The 13,892-nt window shown below is 34.6% G+C and overlaps 1 protein-coding gene across 1 annotated transcript in view; it reads right to left on the minus strand.

Moving 5' to 3' along the window:
- LOC107595246 (laminin subunit beta-1-like) overlaps positions 1 to 13,892 on the minus strand; it is a 43,628-nt gene that overhangs the window by 11,332 nt on the left and 18,404 nt on the right. The window contains exons 10-21 of the mRNA XM_016285597.1: positions 12,982 to 13,158; positions 12,759 to 12,871; positions 12,338 to 12,417; positions 8,590 to 8,725; positions 8,344 to 8,502; positions 8,035 to 8,162; positions 6,287 to 6,407; positions 5,987 to 6,194; positions 2,733 to 2,876; positions 2,406 to 2,637; positions 2,157 to 2,320; positions 966 to 1,190 (exon numbers count right to left, since the gene is read on the minus strand). Coding sequence (XP_016141083.1) covers positions 966 to 1,190; positions 2,157 to 2,320; positions 2,406 to 2,637; positions 2,733 to 2,876; positions 5,987 to 6,194; positions 6,287 to 6,407; positions 8,035 to 8,162; positions 8,344 to 8,502; positions 8,590 to 8,725; positions 12,338 to 12,417; positions 12,759 to 12,871; positions 12,982 to 13,158 — 1,887 coding nt within the window. The remainder of the gene's footprint in view (positions 1 to 965; positions 1,191 to 2,156; positions 2,321 to 2,405; positions 2,638 to 2,732; positions 2,877 to 5,986; positions 6,195 to 6,286; positions 6,408 to 8,034; positions 8,163 to 8,343; positions 8,503 to 8,589; positions 8,726 to 12,337; positions 12,418 to 12,758; positions 12,872 to 12,981; positions 13,159 to 13,892) is intronic.

Consider the following 13,892-nt stretch of genomic DNA (forward strand, 5'->3'; position numbering starts at 1 on the left):
GAAAATTACATATTGTGCCTTTAAGTGACTGATTTTGAATGCTCTGCATAGGCTGCGATTCTGTACACCACACCAATAGCACTCCTCATGCAACGTGCAATTGATTCCAATAGAGTTTGGCATTAGCATGTTGCTAAGCTAACAATGTACTACTCTAATAAGCATAAAATACATAGCACTCACAAATATTGTGTAAAATAGTCCATTTGAATTAGACAGAACAAATTTCTATCAATACTTTTCAATATTGAGTGAAATATCAGTATATTTATAACTAGTATTTCTCATGTCTGCCTTTTTATTTGTATTTTTTCCCAGCTTGGCACAAGTCAATTCTGATGGGGCGTTCAAGCACTACTGGGAAGTTAGTATTTATGAGTTAGTATCTATTTTTACGACGCAACTCTGCTTCTACAAAAATGATGAATAAAGAAGGCACATCAGGTTTGCTTTTTTGTGTATTTATTCAATGTATGAAGCTGCCATAACCTGAATCATTATATATTCCATTGCAATTGTATAATACTATTATATTTTGTTTAAGCAACTTTTGTTGCAAGTGGCAGAAAGTAATTTTAGTAATAATTTCATTAATTCAACAAATTTCCTTAAATACAGACACTACATCCATCCCGCTGTTTAAGTCGCAGTTGCAGTTAACCGGAGAGGGGCACATCTCCTTAACAGTGCCCATATGATTACACACACACTCTGAGAAAGACCAGGACAAAACATTAGAAACTCAGCAGCTAAGAGTCCAATGCATAGTTATACTAGATGCACAAAATTTACGTTTTTAAATGATATTAAAATGATAAATCTTTATGTTTTAAATAAATAGAATTATAAATCAGGCATTGTGTCGACAATAATACTTTTATAATACAATTTTATAAGCCAAAAATATATAATAAAAATATCTGGATCATATTTTTGAAAAAACACTGATTTCTTCATAAACTTACTCCTGCAGCTCTGTGTCAGTACATTGCCGTAATAACCGAGCTTGCAGCGGTTGCAGCCCTCGCCCTCTGTGTGGTACAGGCATTTGAGACAAGCGCCCGTACGGGCGTCACAGGACTCCGGGTCCATCATGTCAATGTTGTTGTTGCACTGACAGGGCCGACATTCTCCGCCCACCTCGTGTGGGTTTCTGTAATAACCAGGGGCGCATTCTTCACACCTGGCACCTAAGGGTGACACGAGAGGAAGTGTGTTGAATTACAGCTCTTAATGCTACAAAATTACATATTGCAAGACAAAATATTACCATATTCTTTAAAAAAAAATGGTATCTTCTGCTCACCAAGGCTGCATTTATTTTATCTATTTATATTATTACAATTTAAGCTGTTTTCTATATGAATATGTTTTAAAATGTAATTTATTTCTGTGATCAAAGCTGAATTTTCAGCATCATTACTGCAGACTTCAGTGTCACATGATCCTTCAGAAATCATTATAATATACTGATTTGCTGCTTAAGAAACATTTCCTATTATTATCAAACTGTTTTGAAAATAGTTTTTGCTGTTTAATGTGTGTCGAAACTGTCATACACTACTATTCAAAAGTTTGGGGGTAATAACTTTTTTTCAACAAGGATGCATTAAATTGATCAAAAGTGACAGTAAAGACATTTATTTTGTTACACAATATTTCTACAGTATTTCAAATAAATGCTGTTTTTTTTAATCTTTCTATTCATCAAAATAAATGTGCCTGAAAAAAAGTACCAGTTTCCACAAAAATATAAAGCAGCACAACTGTTTTCAACATTGATCATAATAGAAAATGTTATTTGAGCACCAAATCAGCGTATTATACTGATTTCTGAAGGATCATGTGCCACTGAAGACTGGAGTAATGATGCTGAAAATTCAGAAATAAATGACGTTTTAACATATATTATAGTAGAAAACAGCTAAATTGTAATAATATTTCACAATATTACTGTTTCACTGTAGTTTTGATCAAATAAATGTAGCCTTGGAAAGCATAAGACACTTTTTAAAAAATATAAAAAAATCTTACAGCTTCCAAACTTTTGAATGGTGTAAACTATTTGACAAGTACTAGCATGTGTCATGATAAAGGAAATTTACAGTGTTCTTGACAGATGCTCGTATAAATCAAATAAGTTGTCTGCTGGTTACCTTTATATCCCTGGTTGCAGATGCAAAACACCTGGTTAGAGTCGAGGATCTTATAACACGTGCCGGAGAACTGTCTGCCGCTGCCGGGACCGTCCGGACACATGCAGGGGCGGCAGTGGTCTCCAGAGCCCAGGACAGGGTCACCATAGTAGCCATTCAAACACCTACAGAAGTGATTTTATGAATGAAAGGCTGTACTTTCCTGCAAATTTAGACCTATAATGTTCAATAAAGAAAACTGTAACTAACCTCTCGCAGTTGTGTCCAGTGGTGTGGTCCCTGCAGGACAGACACTGTCCCGTATGTGGGTCGCACTGCTCAGCGTGGCCATTGCAAGTGCAGGGGCGACAGTTAGGGAAACCCCAGTGTCCAGGCAGACAGCGGTCGCACTGCCGCCCATACGCTCCAGGAATACACTCACACTGACCGCTGGCCTCATGGCAGAAAGAGTGGACGGACCCCTCAGGACTGCAATCACATGCTAACCAACAAGAGACCACAATTAGGCTTGTGAAAGACTTTTCAGAAATACATGACACATTCTGTACTATCGCGACATTGACATGCTGTACTTACGCCTGCAGCCTTGCGGACCAAAAAGGAAGGTAGCTGGGGCGCATTTGTCGCAGTTTCTGCCAACCACGTTGGGACGACACTGGCACTGGCCACCGCTCGGGTCACAAACCGTGCTGAGAGACCCCTGCGGGTCACACTGACAGGCTGAGAGAAACAGAGGAGAGAAAATAAATTTAGTGTTAATTCAGGATAATTGGGGCATTTTTTTCCAGTCATTTCAAAGGCAAAACGTGCTTTCATTTACCTGAATTCACCCTAAATAAACTTGACCAATATTAGTGTCAGGATTGATCTGGTTGATCTTTTATTTATTTTTTTTTTTACCAAATTCAATTGTTTTTCACACAGCTATCCATACTTATCTACATTCAAGAGATCAGCCAATAATATTTTTTACAAGATTCAAGGATTTTTCCTTACTCAGATATCGGTTTTGTAATATAGGCTCAACCGATAAATTGATACTGTATGCAGCTTTTTGAGGTCCACGTGTTTAAAAGTCCATAAATTATATTAACGTTTACTATTTATTGCATTATTGATAGTCATCTACATACTCTGTGGAAATTAATTTGCTATCTCCAGGAATGAGTAAGTTTTTTTTTGTAAAGGCAAAGAAATTCTTCAAGCAAAATATGCATTATTACACAACAATGTTTATAAAATAATTAATAATATCTAATATTTAATTTGAATTTTTAATAATATTAAATAATATCTTCAGATATAATTATTATATATTTAAAAATAATATATAAAAAAAAGATTGCCTCCTTCAATAGCTTCAATGTTGTTTGCTACTTATTAAAGTGTAGCCTTGAAATGTGGCCTAATTGTCCTAGTAGGGAGTTCTAGGGCTGTATTTTTTTACATAATGTATCATATGAAGCTTGACAAGTTACAGTTTCTTAAAGTATGACTTGAAGACGTCTTTTCAGTAGTAGTGTATGTTGTGTTTGATTGTGGAAGTCAACATTTTCACACTGATATTTATAGTCAGCAAAGCTTGCGTTCTGATTTACGCCTCTAGACAGGTCTTTTGCTTTTCTTCTTGTCCTGACAGTTGATGAAATTGTAAAGTCTCAATCAGGAAGCCTGTAGAGCAGTATAATTATGCCAGAGGCCCCGTCACAAGCTCTGACATGAGGCAGGAAAGCACCTCTGATGAGAGACAACAGTCAGAGGAAAATGAAAGCTGAATGAACGATGACAGAATGAAGACTGGCGCGTCTATCATAAAGAGAATAGGGGATTCTTATGCGGTTAGAGAATGGAGCCAATAATGACCGTGTGAGAATCTGTATGTGTGTGCTTTAAACAAAGTGGAAAGATATCAAGCATAGCGTTAGTTCTGGCTGGTCACGTTAGTCAAGCTCGCATCAGCTGACTCTCAGTTGATCCCCATCTACCTATGGGAATACGACACCTATCTAAGCATTCATATATAAGGTCCCTCAGTATTATCAGCAGTTTTCGCATTGTTCAATAGCTAATTACCCTCCTCCATCCCCAGCTCCTCCTCTGTCAGTCAGGATTTAGCCTTCTGATTCTCCTTTGAATCAGACTAATTCTAAAATGTGTACATAAAATGATTGAACTTTAACGATATCTGTAATACATTTATGTTGGTTCTGTTCTGTTTACCCTGGGGGGGGGTTATCGCTGCTCTCCCTGCTCTCATCCATGCTAGGCTGCATGGATGTGCAGGGAGTTCTTGTCCAGAACAGAACCATACCACCAATCCAAACTGTATTATTTTACAACTGTATTCATTATCTTTGACGATAATGCATACAGAACTTAAAGGTCATGTGATTATGCCATTTGTGATATTAGAACTAGAATTAGAAAACAACTAATAAGTATAGTGTGGGCATTTCACTTGCATTAGCAACTAAAAGTAGATGTGTGCAAACTGTAAAATGCATGTGCGAATAAAAAAAGAATCAGCAGGTCCTTAAAATTCAGTTTTATGAAGTTTGAGGTCCTAAAAGTTCTTAAATCGTATAACAAATGTCTTAATTATCATTTTATGACGTCTTAAATAAGTCTCAAATTCAAAACACAGCACATTCTACATGTTCACGATTTCAGAGCAGTTCGCAATCAATCCATACTGTGCATTTATGCAAACAGATTGCTTACGATCTACAGCTGGTGCATTTTGACAATGTTTACTTTATGGTGTTTATACTGTAATATGTTGTATATGGTTGTAAGTGTATATATTTTATCTTCCTCATCTTTTAGAATGAGATGCGTGTAGAAAAATAAAGAAAAAACATTTCAAAATATGAGTCTTGGTGTATTTTGGGCTTGTTTAGAATTGAAAGTCCTGCATTATGCATAAAGTTTTTGTTTTGTCCAACTTTTTGAATGAGCAGCCCGCAATAGTAAAGTATATGCATTTCAAAATAAAAGTCCTGGTGTATTTCGGGCTTGTTTATAATTAAAAGTCCCATACTAGGCATAAGGTTTTTTTTTGTTGTTGTTGTTGTTTTTTCCTGATTGATATTGGCATTTTGGTTACACAATAAACTGTTTCTGAAATTTAATTCAATCGTATAACAAATGTCTTAATTATCATTTTATGACGTCTTAAATAAGTCTCAAATTCAAAACACAGCACATTCTACATGTTCACGATTTCAGAGCAGTTCGCAATCAATCCATACTGTGCATTTATGCAAACAGATTGCTTACGATCTACAGCTGGTGCATTTTGACAATGTTTACTTTATGGTGTTTATACTGTAATATGTTGTATATGGTTGTAAGTGTATATATTTTATCTTCCTCATCTTTTAGAATGAGATGCGTGTAGAAAAATAAAGAAAAAACATTTCAAAATATGAGTCTTGGTGTATTTTGGGCTTGTTTAGAATTGAAAGTCCTGCATTATGCATAAAGTTTTTGTTTTGTCCAACTTTTTGAATGAGCAGCCCGCAATAGTAAAGTATATGCATTTCAAAATAAAAGTCCTGGTGTATTTCGGGCTTGTTTATAATTAAAAGTCCCATACTAGGCATAAGGGTTTTTTTTGTTGTTGTTGTTGTTTTTTCCTGATTGATATTGGCATTTTGGTTACACAATAAACTTATAATCTTGTAGCATTTGTCTGGGCTTCCCCATCATAGGAAGGAAAGACTAAGAACATAATTTAACACATATCATCATTATCATCACACATTTTATTAGTTTAAAGTATGTTTTTATTTGAAGGTAGGTAATTTATAAATAAGTTATGGATGTACCTTTAACTCCCTCGTGCAGAAGAGCCGACATGCTGAAGATGTAATTTCTGCAGATATCAGTCATGGGGGTTTTCACCACCGCTTGGCTGTTCTCCAAACAGCGGTAGCGCTGGAAGGTTTCCCAGGCGCTGTTAGTCACCAAGTCCCCACCCTCTGACCCAGAGCCAGAGAAAATATCCAGGTTTTTGCAGTGTGGCATGAGGACGATCTGAGGGCAAGGATAGAAATCGACCGTTCAGCATTTGAAGATTCCAGTGCAACTGAGATTGTCTATCTGACAGGGTAAAAGAGGGAGCCTACCGAGTCGATGAGCGTGTACGGCGACTGCACATCACTGAGAGCCGAGTAGCGAGACAGACTCAAACGCACGGTGTAGTTCAAGCCTTCTTCAAAACACACAGGCCTAGACAGCACCACATAGCTGATGGGCAAAACCAAGAGAATTAACTTTCTCAGATTCAACACTTAAAGATATTAGCTTAATGAAACCTTGTGAACAGACTTCTAAATTTTAAAAGAAACTGGTGCATTCTGCAATTTTGCATGAGGGCGAAAGATTTCCCCATGCCGATTTCACAACAAGTTCAAGTTGTTCACGAGAATTTTCTGCATTGACCAACAGAATCTGCTTGGTTAGAGAGTGACTTCTCTTTGAGCTGTGCTTCATACATCACTACACTATACTACAATATACAATGGGCCTTTTTTTGCCAGCAAATTTTCACCTAACTTTTGCTGATGTGATCGCATCTGACTAAAAACCTAGGCAGCATCCTAACTGAAGTGACATCTCATAATAACTGATTCTGAGCGCTCTACATAGGCAGGAAGTATGTGCCATACAAATAGACTCACCATGCAATTGACTTCAATGGGATTTTATGTTAACATGTTGCTAAGCTAATAGCCAGACACTCCAGTAAGAATAAAATAAGCAAAAAATCTTGGGTTTTTATTTGACTTAACTACTTTTTATTGTTACTTTTAAGCTTTGAATGCAATAAATATATCTACAATAAACACCTCTCTGGATTTGTGGCAATGTATTCTGGGATTACATTCTCTGTAAAGGATACATGAGATGCTGCCTTGGAATTTGGTCAAATGAGCAAAATGTTGCCCACTACCATCTACAACAGCCTTTCAGTGTTATTTTAGTATTATTTATATAATATTGTAGTATTTTGAATTAGCTTTTTAATTTGAGTTAAATTTTTAGTACTTTTGTTATGTGCTTTTGTAATTTGTATTAGTTTATTAGTATTTTTATTCAAATATTAATATATATAAGTACTAGAAATAAATTTAAATCTTTAAAAACTTGAAATGAAAATTAGAAATGTTGCCTTGGAAACTAATTGAAATAAATATGTTTAAGCTGATGTACTAAACTTACTAAAACTGAATTGAAAGCTATGAAGGAATATAAAAAATAAAAAAATAAACTAATAAAAACGACAAAATTACTAAAACCTAAACTAAAATTAAAATGAAAACTGAATATACAAAAGTAAAAGCTAATTCAAAATATTAATAAATATTATACTAGTATATAAATAATGACTTGGGTTGGTCAAATCCTGAACCCTATAGACTGTAAAAATAGTGATAAAAATAATTATTTATATGTTTTATTTATTTATTTATTTATATATTTAATTAAATTTATTATTTTTATTTTTATTTTTTTGTATTTGTATTTGGGTTTTATTTCACTTGTATTTTTTCTTTTAGGCTAATTTTTAGTTTTCATTTATTTCCAATTAGTAATTTTAGTGCTTCAACTTAGTTCAGTTAGTTGCCAAAACGACATTTCAAATTTTCAACTTAGTTTAGTGCTTCAACTTTACTTTTTCATCTAAAATTTCAGCTTCATTTAAATTGTTTTTAATATTTTTAGTTTATTCTAGTCTTTGCATAAGGAGTACATCTACAGTATGATCACTTAAAATACTGCCTAAGTAGGAAGTAGGGTAGCACAGAGCTATAGTGTCATTATTGGATGAAAGGTAATGTGCATCAGGTGGTCTGTCCTTCTTCTCTCATACCTGGATCCGGGATGCAGAGACACCACCTGGTTGTCATCGTCGGGCATTGTGTTTGCACAGCGGCTGTTGGCGGTAATGACACGAGGCCTGATGACAGTCATCAACACTTCTTCCCACTGCTCTGGCAGCTACAGACCATGAAAGAGCAAGCAGATGATGCAATGATGTGATGTAAAAGTATCTGCTTACCCTTTAACTCAAGGCTGATGAAACATGTCTTTAGTTAGACATTACTAAGCTGTACAAGTCAAATGTCAATGCTAGTATTATACTATGTGATTAATATGACACAACTGTAGAGGAAGTCACCTGAGGTTCATATCGGATGATAATGTCATACTCCATAGAGTAAGGGATGTTGTCGATGCTGAACTCAAGATAGGCACCTTCAGGAACGTTTACAAAACCATTGCCAGTCCAAGTAGGGGATCTGTCCTGAGGCTGGGGTCTTGGGACAATCGTCACACCCTACCGACAGAAAGATATACAGTATATACACAGATATCACTCAGATACTCAAGGACGTTGACAAATGGGAATATTAAGGACACTTACAGGTCCAAACTTGGCGTCTTCTGCTTCATAAGTGTAGTGGTCCAGAGCAATGAAGTAAAAACCAGATTCTACTTGGTCGCAGCGCCTGCCAAACATGTGCTCGCGACACAGACACTGACCCGTTTCAGGAGAGCAACTAGGAAAAGAAATAACGTCAAGCAAGTCAGATGGTTCTTCTGAAAGATCTGGAGGAAAACAGCTCAGGGGGACATATTCAACGCTGACACACACACAGGGGCGCAACTGCGCATTTGCTGAGGGGTATGCAAGATCAGTGTTGGCACCCCCCTGTATTCTAGCCCCTAACACTAACTCCCACAGAAAACTCTCTGTAAGTCAATGACCAAAATACCATTAACTAGCTTAGGCATGGAAGAATGCAAACTCATCAGGGGTGAAAGAAGTGACAAAGGTTCAAACCCCCTCCCCCATTTTAAATATCATAGGAAACAAATGGTGAAAAGTTAAAAAAATAAAAATAAATAAATAAAAGTGTAATGTATAACATCCACTTTAACTCCTGGTGGCTGACCCCAGACAGTAGAATGCATTTATTTTGTTTATTTATTTGTATTTTTCTTTAAACCAATGCAATATTGCTCACTTTTTAAGTTTTTATTTTATATACAGTATTATATTTTTCATTTTTACTTATAGAGATAATTCATGGAAAATCTGTCATGCTTAAAGGGGGGGGGGGGTGCAGTGCTGTTTCATGCATTCAGAGTTGTTTACTCTGTTAAAGAGTTGGATTCTCATGCTAAGCATGGACAAAGTTTCAAAAAACAATTTGGATGTATGACGGAGTATGTCTGTGCCAAAAATCTTACTTCCAGGTTCGTACAAGTTTCAGAGAGTTTTTTTCAATCGTGGCTCTTAATGACGTAAACGAGGGTGGAACTCCTTATATGGGCATTTCTCCCGGAAGAATGCGCCCGAGCACGCATCGACCAGAGGGAGAGTGAGAGCGAGATTGCGCCCATTAATGACCTTCATCCGGCAGCAGCGCTGCACGGGACTTGCTCGGGAAGAATGTCTCCAATCCAAAGAAGTGTATTTTTGGTCATAAGGGAAAGATAACTTTGTTCAGCTTCCTAAAGAACCCAGCTGAAAACAGTGGATACAGTTTGTTTTTCCAGGGCAGCAACGAAGTTTCACAAGTGTGTTTGTTGACAAGCGTTTTATAAAGGCCCAGTTCGACGCTGGATTTGCATATTGTTTGATACTGAAAAATGGAAGGGTCCCAGCTATAAAAGATCCCGGTCATGATTCAGAACTGCAGACGGTCTGCTTTGTTGGCATTCGGAGCTCAAGTGCTCGTCACTCTTTAGCTCTGCCCACAGCGTGCCTCCAGGAGCTCGGTTTTTTCCGGAGAGAATCGGAGAACTTTAGTTATTATGCTCAAATTCATTAAATAAATTCACATTCACTGGTTATTTTATAGTTGACATGTATAATCTATTTTTTTTAGAAAACAGAAATGAGTGTGCAGTCAGGAAATTCAAATCAGAGATGGAAGAAAAAACAGAGAGACAATAGAAATAAAGGCAAGCCATGAAGTTTAATCTGTGAAGTAAAGAAAGAATGAGAGGAGTAAAATGTAGTTGCAGAATACAAAGCGTTAAAATATGGACACAATTACAGTTCATTTAAAGTGTTTAGAAAACATAGACAGAAAAAAATATACAGTATATGGTTACATATGGTTACCATTTGAAATGTTCCCTTTATTCAATTTTTGTTAGCCTATTTGTTGTTGCATGTGTTATAGTCATAGCCTTATTGACAAGTTTGAGTGAGTAAGGTTAAAACGCACAAGATATAGTACCTTCAATGCCCTGTAGATGACGATTTCACTTCTTTTGTATAGCATAAAGAAACTGCTGCAGAAAAATGTGCGGTGCAAAATGTAACTAGTAAATTGCATTAGTCATCATAAATGTTTTGGAGTAAAGAGTATTTTTTTAACTGTTAAAAAGCGCAAAAAAAAATGTTTCATTACATTATTTTTAACAACTAAGCTTTTGATTATTTATAACGTTTTATTAAAGAATATAGTGCCCCTATGCACTGCATATATACCCAGTTTTTGCGCCACTGCACACACATAAACATATTCACAGGCAATACACAAAACCTGTGAGAAGCGGCACCCAGGACTGCAGTAAAAGCCTGCCTTTGTAACTCATGTAAATGGAGTTTTCTTATTGGACGATATAGCCAGTTCAGAACTTAATCTGAGACTAAGAAACATTCTTGTTCACTGTTATTTCAGGCCTCCTGCCAGTGGTTTCTCAACAGGCTGATGCAACTTTCGAAGAAGAAGTAGGAATAGAAAGTAGATTTTTACAAGTTCTGAAGAAAATGCTTTTTTAAATCCATTTTATTGTCAAAAATCTAAGTCTGATCATAAAGAAAAGTAATAGCACAACTCTCCTCAGCAAGCGGCGTAAGTTAAAGTCTCATTCAATGTCCATGATGAGTTACACGGCAAAGTTTAATACTTAGGGAAGTGTTAATTGTTAACAAAAACTATTAAAAATGCATAAATTAAATATAATTAAATGAAAAACTTAAATAGATTAATTCAATTGAAATAAATGAGTTAAAGTTGAAGAGCTAAAATGACTAAAACTAAAACTGAAATAAAAATAAATTAAAGCTAAACAGAAATATTAATTACAAAAAAAGAGAAAAACTAATAAAACATTACAAGAGCATATAACAAAATTACTAAAACCTGAACTAAAATTAAAATGAAATTTTTCAAAATTCTGTTTTTTCTGGATTTAAATTTTTTTAGACTTTAGGTTAAATTAAATTGTATTAATCAAAAAGCATCTCTAATTAACTGAAATCATGAAACTTACACAATTTAAAAGCAATGAATTTAAAAGTTGAACAAAAATTGCAGTTTTAGGGCCCTATGAAATTTTTTTTTCTCAAATTTAGTTATATTTTTTACCAAATTCTGTTTTCCATTAGTTTTTTGGATTCCATTTTAATGGTTTCATTAAACTTTAATAATTAAAAACATCTCTAAATAATTGATTTTATTAAAAAAAACTAATTTAGTATGATTTTATTTATTTATTTATAGAAATACTGTGCTGTGTGTTTACATTTTTCTGGTAAATTTTCCTTGAAAATAATGTTTTAATAATAATTTTATTAGTAGTAGTAGAACTATCATTACATTCAGTAATATTTTTCTGTCGCATTTTCTTCAAGTTAAACCAAACTTTTATTTTGACGTGTTGCTATGAAGACCTTTAAGTTTCTGTTTGTATATGATATGAAGATAGTTTTTCTCAAAAGAAATGGTCAAATGTTCATGAAGTGACTCTCAGCAAGCATCACGCGCGCTTCAGTATGTGTGTAGTAAATGAAACCATTCGTCTGCGCCACTCAAACACACAGAGATGAAGAACACAGACTTCTTATTTAAATAGTATTTTTGTGGATTAATATTCAAATACACTAGTCCATATCGCGTTTTGATTTAATTGTACTGACCTACGTTTGATTTATTCATCAAAAATTTGGCAAATTCCATGACATTCCGCTTTATACAGAAAATTAAATTTTTACGATTAAATTCCGCAATTCCGTCTGCATTTTCCGCGGAAATCATGGGGCCCTATGATTGGTCAAATCCTTATCCCTATAAACTATGATAATAGTAATAAAAACTGTATTTGAATGAGAGATTCAGGCACTTCAGGCAGAATAGAGTAGTTTTACTCACTTGTTGTTGATTGCGCCACCATGATCACAGTCACATGGTCTGCAGCCATCCATGTCGTTACTGAGACCCCAGTGCTGAGGCTATGAGAGAGAGACTAGTTAAAAGACTATTTAAACACCACAGTGTTTATGACTGACCTCACAAAAAGGCAAATGACCACATTTTGGAATATATGAATGCTAGAAATCTTTATAAATAAATAAATTGAAAATATAATTGTAATAAATGTAAAAAAAATAATAATAATAATTTAATGCACATTTAATAATTTAATTGAATAAAAATGTAAGCAATATCACACAAGAAAAATGTTTTTTGCAGTGAATATAATTAAATTAAAATGTTATGTTTTTTAAAATCATTTATGGTGTTATTGCACAAAGAAATATGAATTAACTCATAATGCAAGCAGAACACACACCAGACACTGGTCACAATTCCTTCCGGTAACCAGACGTTTACAGTAGCAGTTTCCTGAGTCTGTATCGCATGGGCTTCCACCTGGAACCGTCCCCAAAGCATTGCATGTGCATGCTGGGTGACAACAAAACAAAAGCAACTTTTATTTGAGACCTTTCAAAACCATTTTCACATGAACTGATGAATGATCTGGGTTCGCTTTAGTGTGTAAGGCATGGACTTACACTGGCATCCCAGAGGGTTGTCGCTGAGTCCGTAATGGCCCTGTTTGCACTGGTCACAGCGTTCACCCTCCACATTAGGCTTACAGCGACACTGACCCGCGATCAGCCTGAGAGACACGCCTGTGAGCGGATCACACACTCCACCATTGAGAGAGCCAACCGGATCACAGTTACAGGCTGGAAAAGACAAATCCGGACAGCGTACTTAAAGACAATAGGAGGAACTGTGGACAGCTGGGAAAACTAACAATGCTAGTTCCTATACTATATCAATGCAGCACAAGAAAATTAAGATGATTAAAGATGCTTTGTATCGACTTGGGTATCGTAATACTGTTTTTTGCAACTAATTTTCTTAAAACTGTATAGTACAGTTCACAAAAGATATTTCCATTGTTTAGCATTATTACTCACACAACAAACACTGAACACAACAATCAAGTTTAGTTTGTTAACATTAGTTAATGCAACAAATGAACTAAGTTTTACAGCATTTATTAATCTACACATTTTAATATATAAATATATTATTATACATTGAAATATAATATAATATTATTTATATATGATTAAAAACATAATTAATATATATATATATAATAAAAACAGTTGCAAAAATACTTGTACAGTTACAAAAAAAATATGCACCAGAGTTTTAATATATACAAATATAATGTATGTAAATGTAAATGATTATATTTTTTATTTTTGTTTGTTCATAATTCATTAATTAATGCTAATTTATACTTAATGCTAAAAATTAAGTTAATGCAAGCAAACAATGAACATTTTTAAAGCATTTATTAATTTAGGTTGTATATACTGTATCATGTTATATATAATATATATATATATATATATATATATATATATATATATATATATATATATATATATATATATATATATAT

The sequence above is a fragment of the Sinocyclocheilus grahami genome, unplaced genomic scaffold, assembly GCF_001515645.1.
Source record: "Sinocyclocheilus grahami isolate Dianchi unplaced genomic scaffold, SAMN03320097.WGS_v1.1 scaffold199.1, whole genome shotgun sequence".
NCBI classification, from domain to species: Eukaryota; Metazoa; Chordata; class Actinopteri; order Cypriniformes; family Cyprinidae; genus Sinocyclocheilus; species Sinocyclocheilus grahami.